Consider the following 23,874-nt stretch of genomic DNA (forward strand, 5'->3'; position numbering starts at 1 on the left):
AATCCACACATTTCTAAGAAACAGAAATTGATTTCCAAGTGTGAGTAAGCACTGAACCTCTGAAATTACAGACACGATGAGCAAGTCAATGACGACTGTAATAAGTACATGTTTTACTCCACGCTAACTAACAGGTCTCTCCAATCACAGCCCACTCACTAACAACATGAACGGAATTCTCAACCGCATTATGCTTCTTCTGATTGTCCACCGCCGATGTAGTAGCCGCAACTTTCTTTTCTATGATTTCCCGAAAGCTGAGCACTCAGTCTTATAATCATTACATCCTACCGTTAAATAGGGCTCAATAACACTTCCAATTAAATCAATATCGCTCACCCCAACTGTATAGAAGAAGACACGCTGTTGTAATGTTACTGGTTGCTATACCACCTCCCAACGATTCAAAAATATAGATGCTATACCGATAGTCGTCTTTAGGAGATTTTCTAATTTCATTAATAATTATATAATATTGTATATATAATGATTATTAAAACTAATACGTGCAAACATAGATAAGCGATACGGTTACATTCATTGTCACAAAAATTCAGAGTATCGTCCCATCAAATTATGGTAAAATGATAAATAGACTTTATTTAACAGCCTCTGTTCTCCTGTACTGGTGGTGAAAATGGCATATTTTGAAAGAATTTACTTTTAAATGAAAGGAAATAGAGAAATCAGACCTTGCCATTTTATCCCCATACGCTTTTCTTTACGTGAATTAAGAGAATAACATGAACCTCTTACATGTTTTCCTGATTATTGCGTAGCTTTTCTGTGTTGCAAGAAGTACACTCATCGGGAGATGTGTAGCCAGTTTTGTAGCTCAGCAGATTGGCAGTTGATCGGTTGCTCTGACTATTAATTGTAACATTCGGCTGAATACCAAATGAAATGGATTCAAAGGAATTTACGGGATTACTTTTTACTAGACTAAATATTTGTTTCACACTTACAATATTATGTGTTGGTCACAAAGTATGTTTTGATACAAGGCAATTTCAATGTATGGATTTTATATCTTGATGTTGATAATAACCTTAAGATTTTCAGCCTCAGCGCAATTCACCAAATAAAATAATTTATGTTTTAATAATTTTTGATCAGTAAACGAAAACTAAATATAATCTAAAACTAAGGAATTGTTGCAAAAAAAAATAAATAATAACAATTTTGATCAGTAGAGAATATTAAAATAAATGTAAATAAAATAGCTTCCATTTTGCTATAATTGTTTGAAAATTTTCGTATAATATATCTCATTTACCTAAAACTCTTAGAAATAGTTGATAGGACTTTTATTATTGCATATAATACTTTATCTGTTAGTAAAGGTGGCAGCATTATTGTATTGATTATTATGTCCTGCTAATTTTATGTGTATTAAGATGCAGAAATAAAATGTTAAATAGTTATTTTCATTACACGTTAATACTGTATATTTTAAAGAAATAGATATTCTAAGTTCGTATTAATTCGTTAGGTGAAAATTTTTATTCGTTTAACTTAATTAGAAATTTATAATAATTTATCTACAAATTAAATTTTTTCTTTCTTTTTTCAGGCAAAACACGTTTGAGTTAAGTAATCGTACAGGCATAGATTCCCTTGAAAATCAAGATGGGAACGAGACCAGATATCCAATTAGATCAAAAACAGGATTGAATAAAACAGGGTAAGGAATAATTCAATTATATTTGTTTGTAATGGATAAATTTTTCGTATTTTCTTCTTTTTTTTTTTTTGATTTGGTCTTTTCCCTTTGTATATATCACAAGCGAACATACATCCAAGAATTATGAGAGCTCTCGTGCATTTTATCCTCTCCAACTTTCATCAGACAGCCGGGACCCTGTCAATTGTAGAGGACAAACGAGTTCCAGACCATATCGAAGGTGGAATATAAAATCTGCCCACACAGACTGGACGGGAATGTCTTAAGCATAAATTAATCACAAGAGGGAAGACTATGATTCTTTTCGGGGCGCCGTTCCTGGAGCAAGGGTCCATAAGTATGCCTACGTGGATTGCAGTACGAACAATTATCCATCGTTGAGTAGTCCTTAAGGCGACGCTTATCAGCCACAACATTTAAGTCCTGTTCTCTAATGTAAAGAACATCGAATTTTCCCGCTTGGTGCCCTATATTTCAACATCAGTAACATCGTTCCTCTGACATTATGTTTCACCATAAGATGGAGTCGATGAGAATACATCGAAAAATATCTGACTAACTAAGAGTCTTTTTCAACCTTCGCAAGAATTCTAACCCTTAGGTAAATGCGTCAAGGTCTTTAATGGGTAATTGTACCCGCCGTGACCGTGATGCCTTCAATATTGACCAGTGTTAGTTTGCATAACATGGTAGTCACATCATCTGTGTTTTGACCATTATGTGAATGCCCTCTCACTGACCTCCCAGCGCCAGCAGATGTTCACCTTATTCTTCAACAACGGGTATCGAACCGTTCTGATAATCAGTAATGGTTGTAGCCTCATTTTCTTTTTCGTCTGGCCTCGACTCCCATTACCCCAAAACGAAGTCCCATCAAAAGAAGCTTAGTGGATATTCTCCGGTTCAGACAAGTTTTAACGTAAAACCACAATTTTCTGTGCTGCCTTCAAAAACATGCTTTAGGATTTGGTACCAAAGCTAACCTTTTAAAAGGTAACAATAAAAGTCCTATCAACTATTTCTAAGAGTGTTGGATAAATGAGATATAATACACGAAACTTTTCAAACAATTATAGGAAAATTAAAGCTATTTTATTTACATTTATTTTAATATTCTCTACTGAACAAAATTGTTATTATTTTTTTTTTGCAACTATTCTTTAGTTTTAGATTATTTTTAGTTTTCGTTTACCGATTGAAAATGATTAAAAGATAAATTATTTTAGTGTTTTATTGCAATTGTCGAGTGTAGTTCTTCCAGGATATTACAAAACCTTTTAACTATTAACTCAAATCCCCACATTTCTAAGAAACAAAAATTGATTTCCAAGTGTGAGTAAGCACTGAACCACTCAAATTACAGACACGATGAAGAAGTCAATGACGATTGTAATAAATAAATTTTTTACTCCACGCTAACTAACACGTCTCTCCAATCACAGCCCACTCACTAACAACATGAACGGAATTCTCAACCGCATTATGCTTCTTCTGATTGTCCACCGCCGACGTAGTAACCGCAACTTTCTTTTCTATGATTTCCCGAAAACTCAGCACTCAGTCTAATAATCATTACATCCTACCGTTAAATGGGGCTCAATAACACTTCCAATTAAATCAATATCGCTCACCCAACTGTATAGAAGAAGACACGCTGTTGTAATGTTACTGGTTGCTATACCACCTCCCAACGATTCAAAAATATAGATGCTATACCGATAGTCGTCTTTAGGAGATTTTCTAATTTCATTAATAATTATATAATATTGTATATATAATGATTATTAAAACTAATACGTGCAAACATAGATAAGCGATACGGTTACATTCATTGTCACAAAAATTCAGAGTATCGTCCCATCAAATTATGGTAAAATGATAAATAGACTTTATTTAACAGCCTCTGTTCTCCTGTACTGGTGGTGAAAATGGCATATTTTGAAAGAATTTACTTTTAAATGAAAGGAAATAGAGAAATCAGACCTTGCCATTTTATCCCCATACGCTTTTCTTTACGTGAATTAAGAGAATAACATGAACCTCTTACATGTTTTCCTGATTATTGCGTAGCTTTTCTGTGTTGCAAGAAGTACACTCATCGGGAGACGTGTAGCCAGTTTTGTAGCTCAGCAGATTGACAGTTGATCGGTTGCTCTGACTATTAATTGTAACATTCGGCTGAATACCAAATGAAATGGATTCAAAGGAATTTACGGGATTACTTTTTACTAGACTAAATATTTGTTTAAAACATACAGTATTATCTGTTGGTCACAAAGTATATTTTGATACAAGGCAATTTCAATGTATGGATTTTATATCTTGATGTTGATAATAACCTTAAGATTTTCAGCCTCAGCGCAATTCACCAAATAAAATAATTTATGTTTTAATAATTTTTAATCAGTAAACGAAAACTAAATATAATCTAAAACTAAGGAATTGTTGCAAAAAAAAATAAATAATAACAATTTTGATCAGTAGAGAATATTAAAATAAATGTAAATAAAATCGGTTCCATTTTGCTATAATTGTTTGAAAATTTTCGTATAATATATCTCATTTACCTAAAACTCTTAGAAGTAGTTGACAGGACTTTTATTATTGCATATAATACTTTATCTGTTAGTAAAGGTGGCAGCATTATTGTATTGATTATTATGTCCTGCTAATATTATGTGTATTAAGATGCAGAAATAAAATGTTAAATAGTTATTTTCATTACACGTTAATACTGTATATTTTAAAGAAATAGATATTCTAAGTTCGTATTAATTCGTTAGGTGAAAATTTTTATTCGTTTAACTTAATTAGAAATTTATAATAATTTATCTACAAATTAATTTTTTTCTTTCTTTTTTCAGGCAAAACACGTTTGAGTCAAATAATCGTACAGGCATAGATTCCCTTGAAAATCAAGATGGGAACGAGACCAGATATCCAATTAGATCAAAAACAGGATTGAATAAAACAGGGTAAGGAATAATTCAATTATATTTGTTTGTAATGGATAAATTTTTCGTATTTTCTTCTTTTTTTTTTTTGATTTGGTCTTTTCCCTTTGTATATATCACAAGCGAACATACATCCAAGAATTATGAGAGCTCTCGTGCATTTTATCCTCTCAAACTTTCATCAGACAGCCGGGACGCTGTCAATTGTAGAGGACAAACGAGTTCCAGACCATATCGAAGGTGGAATATAAAAGCTGCCCACACAGACTGGACGGGAATGTCTTAAGCATAAATTAATCACAAGAGGGAAGACTATGATTCTTTTCGGGGCGCCGTTCCTGGAGCAAGGGTCCATAAGTATGCCTACGTGGATTGCAGTACGAACAATTATCCATCGTTGAGTAGTCCTTAAGGCGACGCTTATCAGCCACAACATTTAAGTCCTGTTCTCTAATGTAAAGAACATCGAATTTTCCCGCTTGGTGCCCTATATTTCAACATCAGTAACATCGTTCCTCTGACATTATGTTTCACCATAAGATGGAGTCGATGAGAATACATCGAAAAATATCTGACTAACTAAGATTCTTTTTCAACCTTCGCAAGAATTCTAACCCTTAGGTAAATGCGTCAAGGTCTTTAATGGGTAATTGTACCCGCCGTGACCGTGATGCCTTCAATATTGACCAGTGTTAGTTTGCATAACATGGTAGTCACATCATCTGTGTTTTGACCATTATGTGAATGCCCTCTCACTGACCTCCCAGCGCCAGCAGATGTTCACCTTATTCTTCAACAACGGGTATCGAACCGTTCTGATAATCAGTAATGGTTGTAGCCTCATTTTCTTTTTCGTCTGGCCTCGACTCCCATTACCCCAAAACGAAGTCCCATCAAAAGAAGCTTAGTGGATATTCTCCGGTTCAGACAAGTTTTAACGTAAAACCACAATTTTCTGTGCTGCCTTCAAAAACATGCTTTAGGATTTGGTACCAAAGCTAACCTTTTAAAAGGTAACAATAAAAGTCCTATCAACTATTTCTAAGAGTGTTGGATAAATGAGATATAATACACGAAACTTTTCAAACAATTATAGGAAAATTAAAGCTATTTTATTTACATTTATTTTAATATTCTCTACTGAACAAAATTGTTATTATTTTTTTTTTGCAACTATTCTTTAGTTTTAGATTATTTTTAGTTTTCGTTTACCGATTGAAAATGATTAAAAGATAAATTATTTTAGTGTTTTATTGCAATTGTCGAGTGTAGTTCTTCCAGGATATTACAAAACCTTTTAACTATTAACTCAAATCCCCACATTTCTAAGAAACAAAAATTGATTTCCAAGTGTGAGTAAGCACTGAACCACTCAAATTACAGACACGATGAAGAAGTCAATGACGATTGTAATAAATAAATTTTTTACTCCACGCTAACTAACACGTCTCTCCAATCACAGCCCACTCACTAACAACATGAACGGAATTCTCAACCGCATTATGCTTCTTCTGATTGTCCACCGCCGACGTAGTAACCGCAACTTTCTTTTCTATGATTTCCCGAAAACTCAGCACTCAGTCTAATAATCATTACATCCTACCGTTAAATGGGGCTCAATAACACTTCCAATTAAATCAATATCGCTCACCCAACTGTATAGAAGAAGACACGCTGTTGTAATGTTACTGGTTGCTATACCACCTCCCAACGATTCAAAAATATAGATGCTATACCGATAGTCGTCTTTAGGAGATTTTCTAATTTCATTAATAATTATATAATATTGTATATATAATGATTATTAAAACTAATACGTGCAAACATAGATAAGCGATACGGTTACATTCATTGTCACAAAAATTCAGAGTATCGTCCCATCAAATTATGGTAAAATGATAAATAGACTTTATTTAACAGCCTCTGTTCTCCTGTACTGGTGGTGAAAATGGCATATTTTGAAAGAATTTACTTTTAAATGAAAGGAAATAGAGAAATCAGACCTTGCCATTTTATCCCCATACGCTTTTCTTTACGTGAATTAAGAGAATAACATGAACCTCTTACATGTTTTCCTGATTATTGCGTAGCTTTTCTGTGTTGCAAGAAGTACACTCATCGGGAGATGTGTAGCCAGTTTTGTAGCTCAGCAGATTGACAGTTGATCGGTTGCTCTGACTATTAATTGTAACATTCGGCTGAATACCAAATGAAATGGATTCAAAGGAATTTACGGGATTACTTTTTACTAGACTAAATATTTGTTTCACACTTACAATATTATGTGTTGGTCACAAAGTATGTTTTGATACAAGGCAATTTCAATGTATGGATTTTATATCTTGATGTTGATAATAACCTTAAGATTTTCAGCCTCAGCGCAATTCACCAAATAAAATAATTTATGTTTTAATAATTTTTAATCAGTAAACGAAAACTAAATATAATCTAAAACTAAGGAATTGTTGCAAAAAAAAAAATAAATAATAACAATTTTGATCAGTAGAGAATATTAAAATAAATGTAAATAAAATCGGTTCCATTTTGCTATAATTGTTTGAAAATTTTCGTATAATATATCTCATTTACCTAAAACTCTTAGAAGTAGTTGACAGGACTTTTATTATTGCATATAATACTTTATCTGTTAGTAAAGGTGGCAGCATTATTGTATTGATTATTATGTCCTGCTAATATTATGTGTATTAAGATGCAGAAATAAAATGTTAAATAGATATTTTCATTACACGTTAATACTGTATATTTTAAAGAAATAGATATTCTAAGTTCATATTAATTCGTTAGGTGAAAATTTTTATTCGTTTAACTTAATTAGAAATTTATAATAATTTATCTACAAATTTAATTTTTTCTTTCTTTTTTCAGGCAAAACACGTTTGAGTTAAATAATCGTACAGGCATAGATTCCCTTGAAAATCAAGATGGGAACGAGACCAGATATCCAATTAGATCAAAAACAGGATTGAATAAAACAGGGTAAGGAATAATTCAATTATATTTGTTTGTAATGGATAAATTTTTCGTATTTTCTTCTTTTTTTTTTTTTGATTTGGTCTTTTCCCTTTGTATATATCACAAGCGAACATACATCCAAGAATTATGAGAGCTCTCGTGCATTTTATCCTCTCAAACTTTCATCAGACAGCCGGGACGCTGTCAATTGTAGAGGACAAACGAGTTCCAGACCATATCGAAGGTGGAATATAAAAGCTGCCCACACAGACTGGACGGGAATGTCTTAAGCATAAATTAATCACAAGAGGGAAGACTATGATTCTTTTCGGGGCGCCGTTCCTGGAGCAAGGGTCCATAAGTATGCCTACGTGGATTGCAGTACGAACAATTATCCATCGTTGAGTAGTCCTTAAGGCGACGCTTATCAGCCACAACATTTAAGTCCTGTTCTCTAATGTAAAGAACATCGAATTTTCCCGCTTGGTGCCCTATATTTCAACATCAGTAACATCGTTCCTCTGACATTATGTTTCACCATAAGATGGAGTCGATGAGAATACATCGAAAAATATCTGACTAACTAAGAGTCTTTTTCAACCTTCGCAAGAATTCTAACCCTTAGGTAAATGCGTCAAGGTCTTTAATGGGTAATTGTACCCGCCGTGACCGTGATGCCTTCAATATTGACCAGTGTTAGTTTGCATAACATGGTAGTCACATCATCTGTGTTTTGACCATTATGTGAATGCCCTCTCACTGACCTCCCAGCGCCAGCAGATGTTCACCTTATTCTTCAACAACGGGTATCGAACCGTTCTGATAATCAGTAATGGTTGTAGCCTCATTTTCTTTTTCGTCTGGCCTCGACTCCCATTACCCCAAAACGAAGTCCCATCAAAAGAAGCTTAGTGGATATTCTCCGGTTCAGACAAGTTTTAACGTAAAACCACAATTTTCTGTGCTGCCTTCAAAAACATGCTTTAGGATTTGGTACCAAAGCTAACCTTTTAAAAGGTAACAATAAAAGTCCTATCAACTATTTCTAAGAGTGTTGGATAAATGAGATATAATACACGAAACTTTTCAAACAATTATAGGAAAATTAAAGCTATTTTATTTACATTTATTTTAATATTCTCTACTGAACAAAATTGTTATTATTTTTTTTTTGCAACTATTCTTTAGTTTTAGATTATTTTTAGTTTTCGTTTACCGATTGAAAATGATTAAAAGATAAATTATTTTAGTGTTTTATTGCAATTGTCGAGTGTAGTTCTTCCAGGATATTACAAAACCTTTTAACTATTAACTCAAATCCCCACATTTCTAAGAAACAAAAATTGATTTCCAAGTGTGAGTAAGCACTGAACCACTCAAATTACAGACACGATGAAGAAGTCAATGACGATTGTAATAAATAAATTTTTTACTCCACGCTAACTAACACGTCTCTCCAATCACAGCCCACTCACTAACAACATGAACGGAATTCTCAACCGCATTATGCTTCTTCTGATTGTCCACCGCCGACGTAGTAACCGCAACTTTCTTTTCTATGATTTCCCGAAAACTCAGCACTCAGTCTAATAATCATTACATCCTACCGTTAAATGGGGCTCAATAACACTTCCAATTAAATCAATATCGCTCACCCAACTGTATAGAAGAAGACACGCTGTTGTAATGTTACTGGTTGCTATACCACCTCCCAACGATTCAAAAATATAGATGCTATACCGATAGTCGTCTTTAGGAGATTTTCTAATTTCATTAATAATTATATAATATTGTATATATAATGATTATTAAAACTAATACGTGCAAACATAGATAAGCGATACGGTTACATTCATTGTCACAAAAATTCAGAGTATCGTCCCATCAAATTATGGTAAAATGATAAATAGACTTTATTTAACAGCCTCTGTTCTCCTGTACTGGTGGTGAAAATGGCATATTTTGAAAGAATTTACTTTTAAATGAAAGGAAATAGAGAAATCAGACCTTGCCATTTTATCCCCATACGCTTTTCTTTACGTGAATTAAGAGAATAACATGAACCTCTTACATGTTTTCCTGATTATTGCGTAGCTTTTCTGTGTTGCAAGAAGTACACTCATCGGGAGATGTGTAGCCAGTTTTGTAGCTCAGCAGATTGACAGTTGATCGGTTGCTCTGACTATTAATTGTAACATTCGGCTGAATACCAAATGAAATGGATTCAAAGGAATTTACGGGATTACTTTTTACTAGACTAAATATTTGTTTCACACTTACAATATTATGTGTTGGTCACAAAGTATGTTTTGATACAAGGCAATTTCAATGTATGGATTTTATATCTTGATGTTGATAATAACCTTAAGATTTTCAGCCTCAGCGCAATTCACCAAATAAAATAATTTATGTTTTAATAATTTTTAATCAGTAAACGAAAACTAAATATAATCTAAAACTAAGGAATTGTTGCAAAAAAAAAAATAAATAATAACAATTTTGATCAGTAGAGAATATTAAAATAAATGTAAATAAAATCGGTTCCATTTTGCTATAATTGTTTGAAAATTTTCGTATAATATATCTCATTTACCTAAAACTCTTAGAAGTAGTTGACAGGACTTTTATTATTGCATATAATACTTTATCTGTTAGTAAAGGTGGCAGCATTATTGTATTGATTATTATGTCCTGCTAATATTATGTGTATTAAGATGCAGAAATAAAATGTTAAATAGATATTTTCATTACACGTTAATACTGTATATTTTAAAGAAATAGATATTCTAAGTTCGTATTAATTCGTTAGGTGAAAATTTTTATTCGTTTAACTTAATTAGAAATTTATAATAATTTATCTACAAATTTAATTTTTTCTTTCTTTTTTCAGGCAAAACACGTTTGAGTTAAATAATCGTACAGGCATAGATTCCCTTGAAAATCAAGATGGGAACGAGACCAGATATCCAATTAGATCAAAAACAGGATTGAATAAAACAGGGTAAGGAATAATTCAATTATATTTGTTTGTAATGGATAAATTTTTCGTATTTTCTTCTTTTTTTTTTTTTGATTTGGTCTTTTCCCTTTGTATATATCACAAGCGAACATACATCCAAGAATTATGAGAGCTCTCGTGCATTTTATCCTCTCAAACTTTCATCAGACAGCCGGGACGCTGTCAATTGTAGAGGACAAACGAGTTCCAGACCATATCGAAGGTGGAATATAAAAGCTGCCCACACAGACTGGACGGGAATGTCTTAAGCATAAATTAATCACAAGAGGGAAGACTATGATTCTTTTCGGGGCGCCGTTCCTGGAGCAAGGGTCCATAAGTATGCCTACGTGGATTGCAGTACGAACAATTATCCATCGTTGAGTAGTCCTTAAGGCGACGCTTATCAGCCACAACATTTAAGTCCTGTTCTCTAATGTAAAGAACATCGAATTTTCCCGCTTGGTGCCCTATATTTCAACATCAGTAACATCGTTCCTCTGACATTATGTTTCACCATAAGATGGAGTCGATGAGAATACATCGAAAAATATCTGACTAACTAAGAGTCTTTTTCAACCTTCGCAAGAATTCTAACCCTTAGGTAAATGCGTCAAGGTCTTTAATGGGTAATTGTACCCGCCGTGACCGTGATGCCTTCAATATTGACCAGTGTTAGTTTGCATAACATGGTAGTCACATCATCTGTGTTTTGACCATTATGTGAATGCCCTCTCACTGACCTCCCAGCGCCAGCAGATGTTCACCTTATTCTTCAACAACGGGTATCGAACCGTTCTGATAATCAGTAATGGTTGTAGCCTCATTTTCTTTTTCGTCTGGCCTCCACTCCCATTACCCCAAAACGAAGTCCCATCAAAAGAAGCTTAGTGGATATTCTCCGGTTCAGACAAGTTTTAACGTAAAACCACAATTTTCTGTGCTGCCTTCAAAAACATGCTTTAGGATTTGGTACCAAAGCTAACCTTTTAAAAGGTAACAATAAAAGTCCTATCAACTATTTCTAAGAGTGTTGGATAAATGAGATATAATACACGAAACTTTTCAAACAATTATAGGAAAATTAAAGCTATTTTATTTACATTTATTTTAATATTCTCTACTGAACAAAATTGTTATTATTTTTTTTTTGCAACTATTCTTTAGTTTTAGATTATTTTTAGTTTTCGTTTACCGATTGAAAATGATTAAAAGATAAATTATTTTAGTGTTTTATTGCAATTGTCGAGTGTAGTTCTTCCAGGATATTACAAAACCTTTTAACTATTAACTCAAATCCCCACATTTCTAAGAAACAAAAATTGATTTCCAAGTGTGAGTAAGCACTGAACCACTCAAATTACAGACACGATGAAGAAGTCAATGACGATTGTAATAAATAAATTTTTTACTCCACGCTAACTAACACGTCTCTCCAATCACAGCCCACTCACTAACAACATGAACGGAATTCTCAACCGCATTATGCTTCTTCTGATTGTCCACCGCCGACGTAGTAACCGCAACTTTCTTTTCTATGATTTCCCGAAAACTCAGCACTCAGTCTAATAATCATTACATCCTACCGTTAAATGGGGCTCAATAACACTTCCAATTAAATCAATATCGCTCACCCAACTGTATAGAAGAAGACACGCTGTTGTAATGTTACTGGTTGCTATACCACCTCCCAACGATTCAAAAATATAGATGCTATACCGATAGTCGTCTTTAGGAGATTTTCTAATTTCATTAATAATTATATAATATTGTATATATAATGATTATTAAAACTAATACGTGCAAACATAGATAAGCGATACGGTTACATTCATTGTCACAAAAATTCAGAGTATCGTCCCATCAAATTATGGTAAAATGATAAATAGACTTTATTTAACAGCCTCTGTTCTCCTGTACTGGTGGTGAAAATGGCATATTTTGAAAGAATTTACTTTTAAATGAAAGGAAATAGAGAAATCAGACCTTGCCATTTTATCCCCATACGCTTTTCTTTACGTGAATTAAGAGAATAACATGAACCTCTTACATGTTTTCCTGATTATTGCGTAGCTTTTCTGTGTTGCAAGAAGTACACTCATCGGGAGATGTGTAGCCAGTTTTGTAGCTCAGCAGATTGACAGTTGATCGGTTGCTCTGACTATTAATTGTAACATTCGGCTGAATACCAAATGAAATGGATTCAAAGGAATTTACGGGATTACTTTTTACTAGACTAAATATTTGTTTCACACTTACAATATTATGTGTTGGTCACAAAGTATGTTTTGATACAAGGCAATTTCAATGTATGGATTTTATATCTTGATGTTGATAATAACCTTAAGATTTTCAGCCTCAGCGCAATTCACCAAATAAAATAATTTATGTTTTAATAATTTTTAATCAGTAAACGAAAACTAAATATAATCTAAAACTAAGGAATTGTTGCAAAAAAAAAAATAAATAATAACAATTTTGATCAGTAGAGAATATTAAAATAAATGTAAATAAAATCGGTTCCATTTTGCTATAATTGTTTGAAAATTTTCGTATAATATATCTCATTTACCTAAAACTCTTAGAAGTAGTTGACAGGACTTTTATTATTGCATATAATACTTTATCTGTTAGTAAAGGTGGCAGCATTATTGTATTGATTATTATGTCCTGCTAATATTATGTGTATTAAGATGCAGAAATAAAATGTTAAATAGATATTTTCATTACACGTTAATACTGTATATTTTAAAGAAATAGATATTCTAAGTTCGTATTAATTCGTTAGGTGAAAATTTTTATTCGTTTAACTTAATTAGAAATTTATAATAATTTATCTACAAATTTAATTTTTTCTTTCTTTTTTCAGGCAAAACACGTTTGAGTTAAATAATCGTACAGGCATAGATTCCCTTGAAAATCAAGATGGGAACGAGACCAGATATCCAATTAGATCAAAAACAGGATTGAATAAAACAGGGTAAGGAATAATTCAATTATATTTGTTTGTAATGGATAAATTTTTCGTATTTTCTTCTTTTTTTTTTTTTGATTTGGTCTTTTCCCTTTGTATATATCACAAGCGAACATACATCCAAGAATTATGAGAGCTCTCGTGCATTTTATCCTCTCAAACTTTCATCAGACAGCCGGGACGCTGTCAATTGTAGAGGACAAACGAGTTCCAGACCATATCGAAGGTGGAATATAAAAGCTGCCCACACAGACTGGACGGGAATGTCTTAAGCATAAATTAATCACAAGAGGGAAGATATGATTCTTTTCGGGGCGCCGTTCCTGGAGCAAGGGTCCATAAGTATGCCTACGTGGATTGCAGTACGAACAATTATCCATCGTTGAGTAGTCCTTAAGGCGACGCTTATCAGCCACAACATTTAAGTCCTGTTCTCTAATGTAAAGAACATCGAATTTTCCCGCTTGGTGCCCTATATTTCAACATCAGTAACATCGTTCCTCTGACATTATGTTTCACCATAAGATGGAGTCGATGAGAATACATCGAAAAATATCTGACTAACTAAGAGTCTTTTTCAACCTTCGCAAGAATTCTAACCCTTAGGTAAATGCGTCAAGGTCTTTAATGGGTAATTGTACCCGCCGTGACCGTGATGCCTTCAATATTGACCAGTGTTAGTTTGCATAACATGGTAGTCACATCATCTGTGTTTTGACCATTATGTGAATGCCCTCTCACTGACCTCCCAGCGCCAGCAGATGTTCACCTTATTCTTCAACAACGGGTATCGAACCGTTCTGATAATCAGTAATGGTTGTAGCCTCATTTTCTTTTTCGTCTGGCCTCGACTCCCATTACCCCAAAACGAAGTCCCATCAAAAGAAGCTTAGTGGATATTCTCCGGTTCAGACAAGTTTTAACGTAAAACCACAATTTTCTGTGCTGCCTTCAAAAACATGCTTTAGGATTTGGTACCAAAGCTAACCTTTTAAAAGGTAACAATAAAAGTCCTATCAACTATTTCTAAGAGTGTTGGATAAATGAGATATAATACACGAAACTTTTCAAACAATTATAGGAAAATTAAAGCTATTTTATTTACATTTATTTTAATATTCTCTACTGAACAAAATTGTTATTATTTTTTTTTTGCAACTATTCTTTAGTTTTAGATTATTTTTAGTTTTCGTTTACCGATTGAAAATGATTAAAAGATAAATTATTTTAGTGTTTTATTGCAATTGTCGAGTGTAGTTCTTCCAGGATATTACAAAACCTTTTAACTATTAACTCAAATCCCCACATTTCTAAGAAACAAAAATTGATTTCCAAGTGTGAGTAAGCACTGAACCACTCAAATTACAGACACGATGAAGAAGTCAATGACGATTGTAATAAATAAATTTTTTACTCCACGCTAACTAACACGTCTCTCCAATCACAGCCCACTCACTAACAACATGAACGGAATTCTCAACCGCATTATGCTTCTTCTGATTGTCCACCGCCGACGTAGTAACCGCAACTTTCTTTTCTATGATTTCCCGAAAACTCAGCACTCAGTCTAATAATCATTACATCCTACCGTTAAATGGGGCTCAATAACACTTCCAATTAAATCAATATCGCTCACCCAACTGTATAGAAGAAGACACGCTGTTGTAATGTTACTGGTTGCTATACCACCTCCCAACGATTCAAAAATATAGATGCTATACCGATAGTCGTCTTTAGGAGATTTTCTAATTTCATTAATAATTATATAATATTGTATATATAATGATTATTAAAACTAATATGTGCAAACATAGATAAGCGATACGGTTACATTCATTGTCACAAAAATTCAGAGTATCGTCCCATCAAATTATGGTAAAATGATAAATAGACTTTATTTAACAGCCTCTGTTCTCCTGTACTGGTGGTGAAAATGGCATATTTTGAAAGAATTTACTTTTAAATGAAAGGAAATAGAGAAATCAGACCTTGCCATTTTATCCCCATACGCTTTTCTTTACGTGAATTAAGAGAATAACATGAACCTCTTACATGTTTTCCTGATTATTGCGTAGCTTTTCTGTGTTGCAAGAAGTACACTCATCGGGAGATGTGTAGCCAGTTTTGTAGCTCAGCAGATTGACAGTTGATCGGTTGCTCTGACTATTAATTGTAACATTCGGCTGAATACCAAATGAAATGGATTCAAAGGAATTTACGGGATTACTTTTTACTAGACTAAATATTTGTTTCACACTTACAATATTATGTGTTGGTCACAAAGTATGTTTTGATACAAGGCAATTTCAATGTATGGATTTTATATCTTGATGTTGATAATAACCTTAAGATTTTCAGCCTCAGCGCAATTCACCAAATAAAATAATTTATGTTTTAATAATTTTTAATCAGTAAACGAAAACTAAATATAATCTAAAACTAAGGAATTGTTGCAAAAAAAAAAAATAAATAATAACAATTTTGATCAGTAGAGAATATTAAAATAAATGTAAATAAAATCGGTTCCATTTTGCTATAATTGTTTGAAAATTTTCGTATAATATATCTCATTTACCTAAAACTCTTAGAAGTAGTTGACAGGACTTTTATTATTGCATATAATACTTTATCTGTTAGTAAAGGTGGCAGCATTATTGTATTGATTATTATGTCCTGCTAATATTATGTGTATTAAGATGCAGAAATAAAATGTTAAATAGATATTTTCATTACACGTTAATACTGTATATTTTAAAGAAATAGATATTCTAAGTTCGTATTAATTCGTTAGGTGAAAATTTTTATTCGTTTAACTTAATTAGAAATTTATAATAATTTATCTACAAATTTAATTTTTTCTTTCTTTTTTCAGGCAAAACACGTTTGAGTTAAATAATCGTACAGGCATAGATTCCCTTGAAAATCAAGATGGGAACGAGACCAGATATCCAATTAGATCAAAAACAGGATTGAATAAAACAGGGTAAGGAATAATTCAATTATATTTGTTTGTAATGGATAAATTTTTCGTATTTTCTTCTTTTTTTTTTTTTGATTTGGTCTTTTCCCTTTGTATATATCACAAGCGAACATACATCCAAGAATTATGAGAGCTCTCGTGCATTTTATCCTCTCAAACTTTCATCAGACAGCCGGGACGCTGTCAATTGTAGAGGACAAACGAGTTCCAGACCATATCGAAGGTGGAATATAAAAGCTGCCCACACAGACTGGACGGGAATGTCTTAAGCATAAATTAATCACAAGAGGGAAGACTATGATTCTTTTCGGGGCGCCGTTCCTGGAGCAAGGGTCCATAAGTATGCCTACGTGGATTGCAGTACGAACAATTATCCATCGTTGAGTAGTCCTTAAGGCGACGCTTATCAGCCACAACATTTAAGTCCTGTTCTCTAATGTAAAGAACATCGAATTTTCCCGCTTGGTGCCCTATATTTCAACATCAGTAACATCGTTCCTCTGACATTATGTTTCACCATAAGATGGAGTCGATGAGAATACATCGAAAAATATCTGACTAACTAAGAGTCTTTTTCAACCTTCGCAAGAATTCTAACCCTTAGGTAAATGCGTCAAGGTCTTTAATGGGTAATTGTACCCGCCGTGACCGTGATGCCTTCAATATTGACCAGTGTTAGTTTGCATAACATGGTAGTCACATCATCTGTGTTTTGACCATTATGTGAATGCCCTCTCACTGACCTCCCAGCGCCAGCAGATGTTCACCTTATTCTTCAACAACGGGTATCGAACCGTTCTGATAATCAGTAATGGTTGTAGCCTCATTTTCTTTTTCGTCTGGCCTCGACTCCCATTACCCCAAAACGAAGTCCCATCAAAAGAAGCTTAGTGGATATTCTCCGGTTCAGACAAGTTTTAACGTAAAACCACAATTTTCTGTGCTGCCTTCAAAAACATGCTTTAGGATTTGGTACCAAAGCTAACCTTTTAAAAGGTAACAATAAAAGTCCTATCAACTATTTCTAAGAGTGTTGGATAAATGAGATATAATACACGAAACTTTTCAAACAATTATAGGAAAATTAAAGCTATTTTATTTACATTTATTTTAATATTCTCTACTGAACAAAATTGTTATTATTTTTTTTTTGCAACTATTCTTTAGTTTTAGATTATTTTTAGTTTTCGTTTACCGATTGAAAATGATTAAAAGATAAATTATTTTAGTGTTTTATTGCAATTGTCGAGTGTAGTTCTTCCAGGATATTACAAAACCTTTTAACTATTAACTCAAATCCCCACATTTCTAAGAAACAAAAATTGATTTCCAAGTGTGAGTAAGCACTGAACCACTCAAATTACAGACACGATGAAGAAGTCAATGACGATTGTAATAAATAAATTTTTTACTCCACGCTAACTAACACGTCTCTCCAATCACAGCCCACTCACTAACAACATGAACGGAATTCTCAACCGCATTATGCTTCTTCTGATTGTCCACCGCCGACGTAGTAACCGCAACTTTCTTTTCTATGATTTCCCGAAAACTCAGCACTCAGTTTAATAATCATTACATCCTACCGTTAAATGGGGCTCAATAACACTTCCAATTAAATCAATATCGCTCACCCAACTGTATAGAAGAAGACACGCTGTTGTAATGTTACTGGTTGCTATACCACCTCCCAACGATTCAAAAATATAGATGCTATACCGATAGTCGTCTTTAGGAGATTTTCTAATTTCATTAATAATTATATAATATTGTATATATAATGATTATTAAAACTAATACGTGCAAACATAGATAAGCGATACGGTTACATTCATTGTCACAAAAATTCAGAGTATCGTCCCATCAAATTATGGTAAAATGATAAATAGACTTTATTTAACAGCCTCTGTTCTCCTGTACTGGTGGTGAAAATGGCATATTTTGAAAGAATTTACTTTTAAATGAAAGGAAATAGAGAAATCAGACCTTGCCATTTTATCCCCATACGCTTTTCTTTACGTGAATTAAGAGAATAACATGAACCTCTTACATGTTTTCCTGATTATTGCGTAGCTTTTCTGTGTTGCAAGAAGTACACTCATCGGGAGATGTGTAGCCAGTTTTGTAGCTCAGCAGATTGACAGTTGATCGGTTGCTCTGACTATTAATTGTAACATTCGGCTGAATACCAAATGAAATGGATTCAAAGGAATTTACGGGATTACTTTTTACTAGACTAAATATTTGTTTCACACTTACAATATTATGTGTTGGTCACAAAGTATGTTTTGATACAAGGCAATTTCAATGTATGGATTTTATATCTTGATGTTGATAATAACCTTAAGATTTTCAGCCTCAGCGCAATTCACCAAATAAAATAATTTATGTTTTAATAATTTTTAATCAGTAAACGAAAACTAAATATAATCTAAAACTAAGGAATTGTTGCAAAAAAAAAAATAAATAATAACAATTTTGATCAGTAGAGAATATTAAAATAAATGTAAATAAAATCGGTTCCATTTTGCTATAATTGTTTGAAAATTTTCGTATAATATATCTCATTTACCTAAAACTCTTAGAAGTAGTTGACAGGACTTTTATTATTGCATATAATACTTTATCTGTTAGTAAAGGTGGCAGCATTATTGTATTGATTATTATGTCCTGCTAATATTATGTGTATTAAGATGCAGAAATAAAATGTTAAATAGATATTTTCATTACACGTTAATACTGTATATTTTAAAGAAATAGATATTCTAAGTTCGTATTAATTCGTTAGGTGAAAATTTTTATTCGTTTAACTTAATTAGAAATTTATAATAATTTATCTACAAATTTAATTTTTTCTTTCTTTTTTCAGGCAAAACACGTTTGAGTTAAATAATCGTACAGGCATAGATTCCCTTGAAAATCAAGATGGGAACGAGACCAGATATCCAATTAGATCAAAAACAGGATTGAATAAAACAGGGTAAGGAATAATTCAATTATATTTGTTTGTAATGGATAAATTTTTCGTATTTTCTTCTTTTTTTTTTTTGATTTGGTCTTTTCCCTTTGTATATATCACAAGCGAACATACATCCAAGAATTATGAGAGCTCTCGTGCATTTTATCCTCTCAAACTTTCATCAGACAGCCGGGACGCTGTCAATTGTAGAGGACAAACGAGTTCCAGACCATATCGAAGGTGGAATATAAAAGCTGCCCACACAGACTGGACGGGAATGTCTTAAGCATAAATTAATCACAAGAGGGAAGACTATGATTCTTTTCGGGGCGCCGTTCCTGGAGCAAGGGTCCATAAGTATGCCTACGTGGATTGCAGTACGAACAATTATCCATCGTTGAGTAGTCCTTAAGGCGACGCTTATCAGCCACAACATTTAAGTCCTGTTCTCTAATGTAAAGAACATCGAATTTTCCCGCTTGGTGCCCTATATTTCAACATCAGTAACATCGTTCCTCTGACATTATGTTTCACCATAAGATGGAGTCGATGAGAATACATCGAAAAATATCTGACTAACTAAGAGTCTTTTTCAACCTTCGCAAGAATTCTAACCCTTAGGTAAATGCGTCAAGGTCTTTAATGGGTAATTGTACCCGCCGTGACCGTGATGCCTTCAATATTGACCAGTGTTAGTTTGCATAACATGGTAGTCACATCATCTGTGTTTTGACCATTATGTGAATGCCCTCTCACTGACCTCCCAGCGCCAGCAGATGTTCACCTTATTCTTCAACAACGGGTATCGAACCGTTCTGATAATCAGTAATGGTTGTAGCCTCATTTTCTTTTTCGTCTGGCCTCGACTCCCATTACCCCAAAACGAAGTCCCATCAAAAGAAGCTTAGTGGATATTCTCCGGTTCAGACAAGTTTTAACGTAAAACCACAATTTTCTGTGCTGCCTTCAAAAACATGCTTTAGGATTTGGTACCAAAGCTAACCTTTTAAAAGGTAACAATAAAAGTCCTATCAACTATTTCTAAGAGTGTTGGATAAATGAGATATAATACACGAAAATTTTCAAACAATTATAGGAAAATTAAAGCTATTTTATTTACATTTATTTTAATATTCTCTACTGAACAAAATTGTTATTATTTTTTTTTTGCAACTATTCTTTAGTTTTAGATTATTTTTAGTTTTCGTTTACCGATTGAAAATGATTAAAAGATAAATTATTTTAGTGTTTTATTGCAATTGTCGAGTGTAGTTCTTCCAGGATATTACAAAACCTTTTAACTATTAACTCAAATCCCCACATTTCTAAGAAACAAAAATTGATTTCCAAGTGTGAGTAAGCACTGAACCACTCAAATTACAGACACGATGAAGAAGTCAATGACGATTGTAATAAATAAATTTTTTACTCCACGCTAACTAACACGTCTCTCCAATCACAGCCCACTCACTAACAACATGAACGGAATTCTCAACCGCATTATGCTTCTTCTGATTGTCCACCGCCGACGTAGTAACCGCAACTTTCTTTTCTATGATTTCCCGAAAACTCAGCACTCAGTCTAATAATCATTACATCCTACCGTTAAATGGGGCTCAATAACACTTCCAATTAAATCAATATCGCTCACCCAACTGTATAGAAGAAGACACGCTGTTGTAATGTTACTGGTTGCTATACCACCTCCCAACGATTCAAAAATATAGATGCTATACCGATAGTCGTCTTTAGGAGATTTTCTAATTTCATTAATAATTATATAATATTGTATATATAATGATTATTAAAACTAATACGTGCAAACATAGATAAGCGATACGGTTACATTCATTGTCACAAAAATTCAGAGTATCGTCCCATCAAATTATGGTAAAATGATAAATAGACTTTATTTAACAGCCTCTGTTCTCCTGTACTGGTGGTGAAAATGGCATATTTTGAAAGAATTTACTTTTAAATGAAAGGAAATAGAGAAATCAGACCTTGCCATTTTATCCCCATACGCTTTTCTTTACGTGAATTAAGAGAATAACATGAACCTCTTACATGTTTTCCTGATTATTGCGTAGCTTTTCTGTGTTGCAAGAAGTACACTCATCGGGAGATGTGTAGCCAGTTTTGTAGCTCAGCAGATTGACAGTTGATCGGTTGCTCTGACTATTAATTGTAACATTCGGCTGAATACCAAATGAAATGGATTCAAAGGAATTTACGGGATTACTTTTTACTAGACTAAATATTTGTTTCACACTTACAATATTATGTGTTGGTCACAAAGTATGTTTTGATACAAGGCAATTTCAATGTATGGATTTTATATCTTGATGTTGATAATAACCTTAAGATTTTCAGCCTCAGCGCAATTCACCAAATAAAATAATTTATGTTTTAATAATTTTTAATCAGTAAACGAAAACTAAATATAATCTAAAACTAAGGAATTGTTGCAAAAAAAAAAATAAATAATAACAATTTTGATCAGTAGAGAATATTAAAATAAATGTAAATAAAATCGGTTCCATTTTGCTATAATTGTTTGAAAATTTTCGTATAATATATCTCATTTACCTAAAACTCTTAGAAGTAGTTGACAGGACTTTTATTATTGCATATAATACTTTATCTGTTAGTAAAGGTGGCAGCATTATTGTATTGATTATTATGTCCTGCTAATATTATGTGTATTAAGATGCAGAAATAAAATGTTAAATAGATATTTTCATTACACGTTAATACTGTATATTTTAAAGAAATAGATATTCTAAGTTCGTATTAATTCGTTAGGTGAAAATTTTTATTCGTTTAACTTAATTAGAAATTTATAATAATTTATCTACAAATTTAATTTTTTCTTTCTTTTTTCAGGCAAAACACGTTTGAGTTAAATAATCGTACAGGCATAGATTCCCTTGAAAATCAAGATGGGAACGAGACCAGATATCCAATTAGATCAAAAACAGGATTGAATAAAACAGGGTAAGGAATAATTCAATTATATTTGTTTGTAATGGATAAATTTTTCGTATTTTCTTCTTTTTTTTTTTTGATTTGGTCTTTTCCCTTTGTATATATCACAAGCGAACATACATCCAAGAATTATGAGAGCTCTCGTGCATTTTATCCTCTCAAACTTTCATCAGACAGCCGGGACGCTGTCAATTGTAGAGGACAAACGAGTTCCAGACCATATCGAAGGTGGAATATAAAAGCTGCCCACACAGACTGGACGGGAATGTCTTAAGCATAAATTAATCACAAGAGGGAAGACTATGATTCTTTTCGGGGCGCCGTTCCTGGAGCAAGGGTCCATAAGTATGCCTACGTGGATTGCAGTACGAACAATTATCCATCGTTGAGTAGTCCTTAAGGCGACGCTTATCAGCCACAACATTTAAGTCCTGTTCTCTAATGTAAAGAACATCGAATTTTCCCGCTTGGTGCCCTATATTTCAACATCAGTAACATCGTTCCTCTGACATTATGTTTCACCATAAGATGGAGTCGATGAGAATACATCGAAAAATATCTGACTAACTAAGAGTCTTTTTCAACCTTCGCAAGAATTCTAACCCTTAGGTAAATGCGTCAAGGTCTTTAATGGGTAATTGTACCCGCCGTGACCGTGATGCCTTCAATATTGACCAGTGTTAGTTTGCATTACATGGTAGTCACATCATCTGTGTTTTGACCATTATGTGAATGCCCTCTCACTGACCTCCCAGCGCCAGCAGATGTTCACCTTATTCTTCAACAACGGGTATCGAACCGTTCTGATAATCAGTAATGGTTGTAGCCTCATTTTCTTTTTCGTCTGGCCTCCACTCCCATTACCCCAAAACGAAGTCCCATCAAAAGTAGCTTAGTGGATATTCTCCGGTTCAGACAAGTTTTAACGTAAAACCACAATTTTCTGTGCTGCCTTCAAAAACATGCTTTAGGATTTGGTACCAAAGCTAACCTTTTAAAAGGTAACAATAAAAGTCCTATCAACTATTTCTAAGAGTGTTGGATAAATGAGATATAATACACGAAAATTTTCAAACAATTATAGGAAAATTAAAGCTATTTTATTTACATTTATTTTAATATTCTCTACTGAACAAAATTGTTATTATTTTTTTTTTTTGCAACTATTCTTTAGTTTTAGATTATTTTTAGTTTTCGTTTACCGATTGAAAATGATTAAAAGATAAATTATTTTAGTATTTTATTGCAATTGTCGAGTGTAGTTCTTCCAGGATATTACAAAACCTTTTAACTATTAACTCAAATCCCCACATTTCTAAGAAACAAAAATTGATTTCCAAGTGTGAGTAAGCACTGAACCACTC

At 33.0% G+C, this 23,874-nt stretch overlaps 1 protein-coding gene across 16 annotated transcripts in view; it reads left to right on the forward strand.

Moving 5' to 3' along the window:
- LOC142332560 (uncharacterized) overlaps positions 1 to 23,874 on the forward strand; it is a 150,005-nt gene that overhangs the window by 101,440 nt on the left and 24,691 nt on the right. For 14 of the 16 annotated variants that reach the window (XM_075379025.1, XM_075379028.1, XM_075379037.1 and 11 more), the window contains 8 exons: positions 1,574 to 1,684; positions 4,549 to 4,659; positions 7,525 to 7,635; positions 10,502 to 10,612; positions 13,479 to 13,589; positions 16,456 to 16,566; positions 19,433 to 19,543; positions 22,409 to 22,519. In XM_075379025.1, the coding sequence (XP_075235140.1) occupies positions 1,574 to 1,684; positions 4,549 to 4,659; positions 7,525 to 7,635; positions 10,502 to 10,612; positions 13,479 to 13,589; positions 16,456 to 16,566; positions 19,433 to 19,543; positions 22,409 to 22,519 (888 nt within the window). The remainder of the gene's footprint in view (positions 1 to 1,573; positions 1,685 to 4,548; positions 4,660 to 7,524; positions 7,636 to 10,501; positions 10,613 to 13,478; positions 13,590 to 16,455; positions 16,567 to 19,432; positions 19,544 to 22,408; positions 22,520 to 23,874) is intronic. The other 2 variants (XM_075379039.1, XM_075379033.1) reach the window with 2 other exon arrangements.

This window comes from Lycorma delicatula, chromosome 11 (assembly GCF_047948215.1).
Source record: "Lycorma delicatula isolate Av1 chromosome 11, ASM4794821v1, whole genome shotgun sequence".
Classification (NCBI taxonomy): Eukaryota; Metazoa; Arthropoda; class Insecta; order Hemiptera; family Fulgoridae; genus Lycorma; species Lycorma delicatula.